The 10195-nt window shown below is 38.3% G+C and overlaps 2 protein-coding genes across 2 annotated transcripts in view; one reads left to right on the forward strand and one right to left on the reverse strand.

Annotated features, from left to right (window-relative positions):
- LOC109959353 (unconventional myosin-VIIa-like) overlaps positions 1–8396 on the reverse strand; it is a 37975-nt gene extending 29579 nt beyond the window's left edge. Inside the window, exons 1-4 of the mRNA XM_020598631.1 lie at positions 8264–8396; positions 8077–8136; positions 7185–7295; positions 4857–4925 (exon numbers count right to left, since the gene is read on the reverse strand). Of these exons, the coding sequence (XP_020454287.1) occupies positions 4857–4874 (18 nt within the window). The 5' untranslated portion in view covers positions 4875–4925; positions 7185–7295; positions 8077–8136; positions 8264–8396. The remainder of the gene's footprint in view (positions 1–4856; positions 4926–7184; positions 7296–8076; positions 8137–8263) is intronic.
- LOC109959351 (N-acetyltransferase 9-like) overlaps positions 1–10195 on the forward strand; it is a 561041-nt gene that overhangs the window by 319679 nt on the left and 231167 nt on the right. The window lies entirely within an intron of this gene.

Below are 10195 nucleotides of genomic sequence, written 5' to 3' on the forward strand. Positions count from 1 at the left end.
CCCCTGAGTTCACACCACCTACGTGTATGCAAGAATATATCAGTATGTATTAACCTTTAATCATTTCATGTAGGATCCACGGTCTTCACTCCGGTCCATGGAGCTCTTCGATCCAATAGAGCAGGAACTGCCTCCAATAGAGATGAGATTTTACTTCTTCATCTCTTGTTTAGAATGAAGCAGATGAGCCCCTTGCAGGAGGACAACATTCCCTCAGGTTTTGCATAAATCACATGCACAGAGACTACACTGGTTATTGGATAGAGAATGAGATCTCACAAAATCTCATTCTATTGTCCCTCTTAACTACTGTATGTAGCCATTATAATAGGTAGAAGGATGAAAACAGCTGCTTCCATTCCAGCCATGGCCCCAGTCATCGGGTACATAGATGGATGGCTGAGAATGGTTGGTCTGGATTCTCACCACAGGGTGTCCGTTATCTAATCTGCACATACAGTATCAAATTAGAACACCAATATATTTATTCCATTCCTCTTTGAATGATTAAATCTCAGAAACCAGCTGAGGCCTCAAGAATGATTAATGTACCCAGGCTGAAATGAGAGTGCCTCTGATAGTGAGATAATGAGAAAAGGAAAGAAGACAAGGAAGCACAAAGAGATTATTTATTCAAATGCAAAAGAACAGGCCGAAACACAGGTATCCTAAATTAGTGTTAACCATCTTGAATTCATAGCATGGATCACTGCAGTTGTTCAACTTTTACTGGTCATCTTATTCAGCTTGGGGACTGCTGATGGAAATGTCCTTCATTTAAACAACTCTCATTACGAGTGAAATAATGAAATTGGTAGTAAGACTTGAAATTACATTTACTACAAAAGTAAGCACAGAGAAGGCATGGCAGTAAAGGTTTACAGCTAAGTTCATTTGCTGTGCTGTACTGTAAGTCCTGCAGCCTAGAGAGCATAAGTGCACTTTTCAATCTCTTCATAGTTACAGCTGCACAGTGAACATTAGCTGGAGGCAGCTGAACATATAGTATATAACAAAACTCAGTACACCCCTGTACCATATCACTACAACCTTAAATGATTCAAAACTGTACCATCTTATTTTGTCTTATTTGATATGTAATAAAAAAAAAACTGGCTAAACAGACTAAATACATATGGGCCTCAACATGTCAATGTGATCATTGTGATTATTGCAACAAAAGGCAATTTACCTGTGACTGCTGCAACACAAACAATTGTGCCTGTGATTTCCAAACCATTTTCCATTCTTTATTAAAAATAGGGTGTCGTGTCCAATAACATCACTGATGACAGTGCTCAGAGTGAACCAAAACAGCAAAGTTGTGGACTATAGAATGAAAACAGTGAAGGATGCTAAAAGCCCAGCTGTAAGGAGAACTTCAGAGTCCAATGACAAACTAATTCTCATTCAAAAATATGAGCATCACCTTTCTCATTTTGCTGCCCTCATTACTGTAGCTTTAAATCTGCAATAATGGCCTTTTTCACTGCCTGGGGACTCAATATTGACATATCTTCACCTTTTAAGTTGAATTTGTGAACCTGTCAGCAAGCAGTTGCTTATTTACACACCCAGCAGTTACAGAGCATTATTGCCATTTGGAGTCACGTGTCTGGTCATCAGGTCCAATATATACAGTACTTTCTTTTAGCTCTGTTTTTGGTCTCCACCAACTCCAAAATATCTGATTCTTAATCTACGAACTGCTTGAGTATGTTCACCAGTTAGCTGCTAGCACCAAGCCTCGTCCACAAACAGTGTGTACACACAATTCTGTGCTGAAACCGTGTATACAAACAATTTATGCACAATTTTATTCAATATTCTGTATCAATATTTTCTTACCTTAATTTGTTCATACTCTGTGAACAAATTTAATACTGCCTCACCCCATGTGTATGAACAAATGATGAAGGCCTGGCTGGCTAAAAAATGCAAACACATTTTAACTGAAACTATATTAATTAAAAAGGTTTTAATAGCTAATATAATTGATTAATATAATTTAAGGCTATAATGATTAATTTACTAATGCATTGACCAAATGTAGCATATTAAATAAACATGAAATTAATGCCCTGTCATTCTGATTAATCACAGTTTTAATTGAAATAAATTAAATTTAAAAAACTGTTCTAGTTTATAAGTATATAGAGAAATGGGGGCATGGCAGCAGGCTACTTGAAAACCACTGGAATGCGCCTGTCATTTTAGAATGATTCTGATTTACACTAACATACACACAATAGAAAGAACAAAATTGGCTGGTGTCATGAATATGATGGTAATGTCTCCTGCACTTATTTTGTGCACAAGGTAAGAACATTTCTATGCGCATGTTAGTGAATAAGGTCCACTGCCTGTCTGCCGTTTGGTGTTTACAGTCTTATGCAAAAGTTTAGGCACCCCTTGATACATAACAGATTTTGGTGATTTTTTATTTGAACAGATGTTAACACAGTTTCTCTTGGAAATGGAAAAAATGCACAATATTTTCTGCAAACAGTGATGCATAGTTACTTCTTATGCCATAAATTGAACAAAAATAAAAAATAAAAACATTATTATGGCATGGTGCAAAAGTTTGGGCACCCTACACAATCAGTACTTAGTAACACCTCCTCTGGCAGATATCACAGCTTGCAAACGCTTTTCATAGCCAGCTAAAAGTCTTTCAATTCTTGTACTTGGGATCTTCTCCCATTCTTCCTTGCAAAAGGCTTCTAGTTCTGTAATATTCTTTGGTCGTCTTGCATGCACAGCTCTTTTAAGATCTACCCACAAATTTTCAATGATGTTTAAATCAGGGGACTGTGATGGCCATTCCAAAACCTTCAGCCTGCGTCTCTTGAGGTATTCCATAGTGGATTTCGAGGTATGTTTAGGATCATTGTCCTGTTGTAGAAGCCATCCTCTTTTCAGCTTCAGCTTTTTTACAGATGGTGTGATGTTTGCTTCCAGAATTTGCTGGTATTTAGTGGAATCCATTCTTCCCTCCACCCGTGCAATGTTTCCTGTGCCACTGGCTGCAACACAACCCCAGAGCATGATAGATCCACCCCCATGCTTAATAGTTGGCAAGGTGTTCTTTTCATGAAATGCTGCTCCTTTTTTTCTCCAAACATGCCTTTGCTGATTGTGTCCAAAGAGTTCTATTTTAACTTCATCAGTCCACAGCACTTGTTTCCAAAACGCATCGGGCTTCTGTAGATGTCCTGTTGCATACTTCAGATGTTGGATTTTATGATGGGGACGCAGATAAGGTTTTCTTCTGCTGACTCTTCCATGAAGGCCTTGTCTGTGCAAGCATCGCTGCACAGTGGAACGGTGCACCACCACTCCTGAGTCTGCTAAATCTTCCTGCAGGTTTTTTGCAGTCAAATGGGGGTTTTGATTTGTCTTTCTGACCAGCATACGAGCAGTTCTGTCCGAGAGTTTTCTTGGTCTTCCAGATCTCATCTTGACCTCCACAGTTCCCCTGATCTGCCATCTCTTAATTACATTTCTTACTGTGGAAACTGCAAGCTGACAACGCTTTGCTATCTTCTTGTAGCCTTCTCCTGCATTGTGGGCGTCAATAACTTTCATTTTCAGGGTCTTACACAGCTGCTTAGAGGAACCCATGGTTGCTGGGTGTCCACAAGTGTGTGCACAAGGTTTGAAGAGTCAAAGTATTTGTACAGCTTTGAAATTGGCATTTACCAATGACAGCTGTTGCTGTGCATCAGATCTAACGAGCTGATTAAGGTCTGATACCTTGTGAGAGACTTTGAGACTCTGGAACTCTTAGGGTGCCCAAACTTTTGCACCATGCCATAATAATGTTTTTATTTTTTATTTTTGTTCAATTTATGGCATAAGAAGTAACTATGCATCACTGTTTGCTGAAAATATTGTGCATTTTTTCCATTTCCAAGAGAAACTGTGTTAACATCTGTTCAAATAAAAAAATCACCAAAATCTGTTATTTATCAAGGGGTGCCTAAACTTTTGCATAAGACTGTATATATATATATATGATAAATATTTTAATGTGATCAGTTACTAGAGCAGAAAAGCACCTGAAAACTGATATTCTAGCAGTTTAACAGTGATGGGCGAATATGCAGATATGGGGTCAACATTCATGTAAAGATGCACTCAAACCACACTGTACTTTATGGATGCTACAGTAGGTGCATCAGCCTCAGCTAATAGCTATTTCAAGATATTGTACATAGCTTTGCAAGATATCTGTTAGGAGTTTGACTACTAAGAGAGATAAGACTAACTTATATACAACCTGAAACCTCCAGGCAATGAAAATGCAACATATCCAATAGTAAAGAAAACAGAGTATTAAAAATAAATAAACCTGTATGAACTGATATTTCCACCATTTGAGGGCAGCATGCCTATTTACACATTCAGTGGACAGAGAGCAAATCATTGGGTGACACCTGATTAGTCTAAGTCCAGTATTCACTCTTTTTCAGCTCTGTTGTAGAGTCTCCAAGCCCTTGAGGGAGTTGTTAGAAACTGTGTGATGGAAAAATGCTGACTCCCTGTGGATCTAAATAAATTAAAATTGTTATGTAATATTTACATTTTGCCCCCTCCCCATAAGGACATAGACTGCCCACAATGTGAGCACTACCAGTCCCCCTTACTGTTAGAAATCAAAGTACATCAGTTCAAATATTATAGTGAACTTTAACTGGTAAATCTGCCACTTTTTTGGCTTCTTGCCCTTATTTGACAGCTGACAGTGTAGATAAAGACTGTTAGTATTGTAAGCTGTATCCATACTGTGCAAGAATGTAAAGCTTGACAGGCCTAACAGCAGCTGATCACCTCTACCTAACATGACCTACCTGCTGCAGAATGACCATTTTTCAGCCTTGTGTTGATTCCAGGACATCAGAATTCACCACATGTGGCCCCTGCAAAGAAGACAAGTTGCAGATGTCGTTAAAATAAAAGAACAAACTACTCTTTCAGAATTAATTATACATAAACTGAAGACTAAAGACACTAAACAACGATTCATACTAAACTGTTGATTACTGAGTGTACTTTCATTTGTTCAAACTGTTAAGAGTACATAACTGCTGTGATAAAGATTAAGGAGTGTTTTCAGAACAGTTAATGACCCCAAAACAAAACCTGAAATGATTTGTCAGATTACTGAATTTTAAATCAACAGTAGAGTAATTGCCAACTATTTTAGTAATTAATTAAGTTTCAAGCAAAAACTGTTCATGTAAACAGTCAAACATTTACAACTATACTACTAGAAACTTATAATTCAACATAGTGTATATAAAGAGAGAAGCTAATGATCTGTTAATTATATGTGGATGAGTTTTCTGTCTATATTTTCATGACTCAGTGTCTGAGATAAGCAGTTAGCTAACAGGTCGATTTCAGTTCAGACCAGAAGCAGGGTGGTTCAGCTGGACAGGAGGGACATGGGGGCTGTTAATGGATTACTCGGATTCCTGGGGCTAATCCCATTGCTCAAGTATGAGGCATAGTTGTTGCAGTTATGACTGCTTGATCATTTTCTCCCCCACTGAGCAGTCTTTCCTTTATGGCCCTCATTCACACTGACGGTGCACAGCACCATGGCCTTTTTGTTTCCAGTTACCAACATTAAGCAAAGTAGACCTGGTCATATTTTTCACCCGTAAACACAGTGTACTTTATGGATTAAACTGTAAAAGTAACAATAGTACATGCAGAAAAGCAAATATATAGGATGACTGCCATTTAAAAACCACCACTGGTCCACTGACAAAGCAAATGCAGTTCAGTTGGGAGCTTTAATAAAGCTAAACAAATTGATTTAAATGAATTATTAAAACTGAAGTGAGTGATTTATTAAACTGAGGTGACCTTTTCCTTTCTAATTCCTTTTAGGAGATACAAATAAGTTGGCAACATAAATATAGTGTGTGGCTAAAAAAAGACTGTATGAGTAATACCCAATGTCACAAGGGAGGGGTTAAGTGTATTAATGATCCATTAGTGGTCGACTAAGTAGATTAACATTTAGTTGCATGTGCCCTTGTCCAAATCAATGGAATTTGTACTAAAGAAAAATTTCATATGTAAGAAAACATCCACAGATTCATCTTCAATATGGGCAGTTAACCTTTTAGAGCAGTGGTGCAGATATACAGCATCCATTAGTTTTTCAGCCAAATTCATCAATCTGCAGCTAGCTACAATATGCTCAGTTTATGCCAAGGCAGAAGTCTCTTATTCAGAACCACAGGGTGCCATTCTGGCAACTGTCTCAAGCACAGGATTCCTCTTTTTATATTCCTGACTTACAAAGTATAAACTCAAATCTAGGGTCATAACAATCTACCACCAGTGACTTTGGTCATTTTAAAAGAGACAGGTCAATGCCAGGTATAAATGAAAAGCTGCTAACAACACTTGCATGCTTTCAATTTTGATATTTGCTGATAAAACATTACAAGCAGAGATTAAAGGTTTGATAACAGATTTGTTAGCATCGGGAGTTCAACAAATCCAGGTCCTCTGCTAACCTTGAACCAGCTGTCAGATCCCAAGCATATCCAAATCTTCTGAAAGTACTCGCACATACACAAGCTTTAACGTCTGCTATGTGTGAAGTAACAAATTCACAATGTCATGCTTAAAAAGCTGTGATAGTGACCTGAACAGATGTAAGTTACTGCTCCTTCTAACACCACCTTTCACTGTTACTGCATTAAAACAACAGACTGACACTAAAACCACTCAGAGTAATTCAGAATAAAACATCAAGGAGAGTTCAAAGCCTCAACGTTCCAGCATCAGAGCACACAATATTTTCACAATATTGTAATGAAAATATTTGAGGGTGACAGTGGTGCAGTGGGTAGAGCAGCTGTCTCCCAACCGGAAGGTTGAGGGGTCAAATCTCAGTGCCTACAATCCACATGTTGAAGTGTCTTTGGGCAAGACACTGAACCCCCAAGTTGCCTGTGATGGCGGTATGTATGCACACAGAGGCCCAGGGCCCTCAGCTCCAAACAAAATTTCATTGTATGTGTCACAATAACAAAAAATAAAGCTTCTTCTAATGACAGTGATTTTGCTAATGCCTCAGCTGCTAATCTGTGTGTGTGGTTTATAAGACTGCTCTAACAAGTATGTGTAGCACAAGAGCATGAGCTCTGACTCACATGGCAGGGATTCAGATGTGCAGGCACAGAGGGACTTGAAACATTCATCACTGACAGAGAAATTGTAAGAGTCATACTTCCATGGTTTCCATAAGTTCTGTGGTTCAGTCTCTGCAAAAAATAGACAAATAAATAAAACAATAAAAAAAAAGGAGAAATACCTTTAGACAACCACAGCTTTGTTTAAAGCTACATCCTATTTTTATGAGCTTAGCTGCAGTGAGCCCCAAACCAATACCTTTTAGTTTCATTATGTGATCAGCATTGCTTATGTAAAATCACTGACTGTGCAACTTCAACACATTTTATGCACAAAAATTGATTGTAGCAGTTCAGTACCATATCCTTTGCTGTTTGTTGCATGTGTTAAGGCTCTTGACTACAAGTTCATTCCTGACCTTCAAAACTGAACCTCTCTCACAAAGATATTACTTAGTGTTTACTAATTTATTCCAGCGATGTGATTGAAAGCTCTGTAAAAAGTTTATTTTACTAGTTGACCTTAGGTTTCAGCTATTTTGTTGTCATATCATTGCTACTCACATATGTAGTTCCCTATAATATTTTTTAAAAGTAAGAATTATTTTAATTCTTAACACCATTGCTATCTGCTTCCTGTCACACAGACACTTAAAACTGCTCTTATCTGACAACTGATAACATCTAATGGAATACAAATTGGAAGTAAATTAACCATTTAGATTCTGCACAACAAACACACACACACTACAGCTAACTTTACTGTATGTGAAGGGTACATAGTGGCTCTTTTAAGTACTGGTGCAGTATAGGAAGTGAGCAGTAAGAAGCTTTGGCCTAAAGCTACAGCAGAACAGCAGCACTGTGGCCTGACTGCAGGCTAAGCCTCGATCCGGTCACCTGCCCCACTTACCTCTCAACACACTTTGTAAGGTCCCCTGGTCCTTTCTTGTCTGCTTTTTGGACCTGTTTTCTGGGAAGGCGTGATGTGAACCAGAGTTGACAGTACGGTTGATTGAGATGATACAAGATTTAATAACCTTAGGGATAAGTATTGCACTCTACTACTTTATAAAAAAAGGTTTCCCCACAGACTTCACCTCTTTTGGTTCTTGTGTCCCAGTCTCTTATGCAAGGGTCAACATTTGTGGTCCAGTCACAGTTTGATGTCTGGGTCAGTGGCAGGGCTCTCCAGACTCTCTTGTTGTGCCTCATACATGGCTGCTGATCCTGATTAGCTGGTAGGTGGAGCCTGTTGGTGGCCGGGAGAGACCAGCTGGGAAGTGAACAAGGAGGTGACCCAGGTCATGTATTCCAAGTTGTTACTCTGTTACCATGTGCTACTGCAAGTCATTTTAAGGCGGAAGTTAACACAAATTAAAAAGACACTTACTTCTTGCCGTATTCATTTGGTTTTGGTGTTCATCAAAGAAGGTGAACAGAAATTGTGACAAAGCATTAAAAATACTACAATTAAATATTCAACACTGTCAGGTACGTGTTGGTTTTCGTTCTAATGTATGTGCATTTGGGCTGCTTGGGCAGATGACGAAAGATCTTCGCCAAGAAGATCCACATGCCATGGAAACCATGAATTGGCCTTTTACCTTGAACAGGTTAAGTTATTCCAGACAAATAAAACCAGTTCACCTTTCTCCTACTTTATCTTCACACTCTTTTTCATATAACAATGACAAAACCAGAATAGCTTTTCCTGTTTTATTTCAAAGTCATGCCACAAGTTGACATTAAATACAAAATGGAAAAAAAAATCTGATCATAGCTATAAAATAACCACAGTGTAACCCAGAAACAAACTCAAACACACCTCGAGAAAAAATTAAGTAAATAAAAAAATAGGAAGCTCACGCTGAAAATAACACACATGAAAGCACACAGTACAGAACATACAGCACAGCTGTCTCATACCTAGCTATCAGGAGACATACCAGTTTGTAATGCAAAGTAAAATGGATATATGAAATTAACAAGGTTATAAAATACTACTAAAAGATACTATTATAAAGACCGTAGTATCTTCTAGATGTGTCACCATGCAGTAGGTATTCCAGTCTCCAGTTAATAAACATCAGTGGAAAAATGCCAGAAGAATCGCAAGCTCATTCCTTGAGTGGCCAAGACTCAATCTCAGATAAAAATGTCAAGAAGTCAAATTCTGTACAGTCTACACGATGCTGTCATTGAGACAAACAATCCCTGGTGTAGTCTTTCTGAAACTCCATGTAATTTAGACACATGCAGTAGTATGCAAGGTGACGAGGCTATAAGATCAACAGGCAAGCAAACCTCAGCTACAACCACTGTTCTGCTTTGAAGTAATAAACGGAAGAGAGCCTCTTAAATAATCCCAACAAAACCACTTTTCAGCACTGTGAATCCCATAGATCTATTTTGTCTAGCCATCTTATTCCAGGTTCTTTGATACACTGTGTGAATTATGGGAGACACTTGAAGTTATTCCTTTCTCTTAAGTAGCATCTGTGAGAGTTAGTGCTACAGTACATTACAGGTGTTTTTCCTTTCTTGGTGATTTTCAGATGTGGGAACATAGTCCACTGTATCAGAACAGAACCGTTCTATCTCAAAACAGATAAAGGAGAGAGCCAAGTGAGTTGCACATCATCACATCCTAAGCTAAATTAGTTTGTTACTGCTGACTCTTCCTCAGTTCCTTGGTATTCTAAGGTAGTGGTATGATCACATCTAATTTAAAAGAAAGTTTGACAGTTTGGGAAATGCATATATTTGCATTCTTGCCAGGAGTTATACGAGAACTTCAACAGTACTTTCACATCTGTATTTTAAGTATGAAGCTACAACCTTGAAAACTCACTGTAGTCTAGCTTCTAAACTTCAGCACTACAGACTGGAAAGAAAGGGGAAACAGCTCCCTTGGCTCTATCCAAAGGTAACAAATTCCACCTACTAGCACCGCCACCCTTATTGTTGATTTCCCCAAAATCTCGAAGAAGGGAAGTCACTTATAGCATAGTGCTAATGCTTGCAATCGC

Source organism: Monopterus albus, unplaced genomic scaffold (genome assembly GCF_001952655.1).
Source record: "Monopterus albus unplaced genomic scaffold, M_albus_1.0 scaffold38.1, whole genome shotgun sequence".
NCBI lineage: Eukaryota > Metazoa > Chordata > Actinopteri > Synbranchiformes > Synbranchidae > Monopterus > Monopterus albus.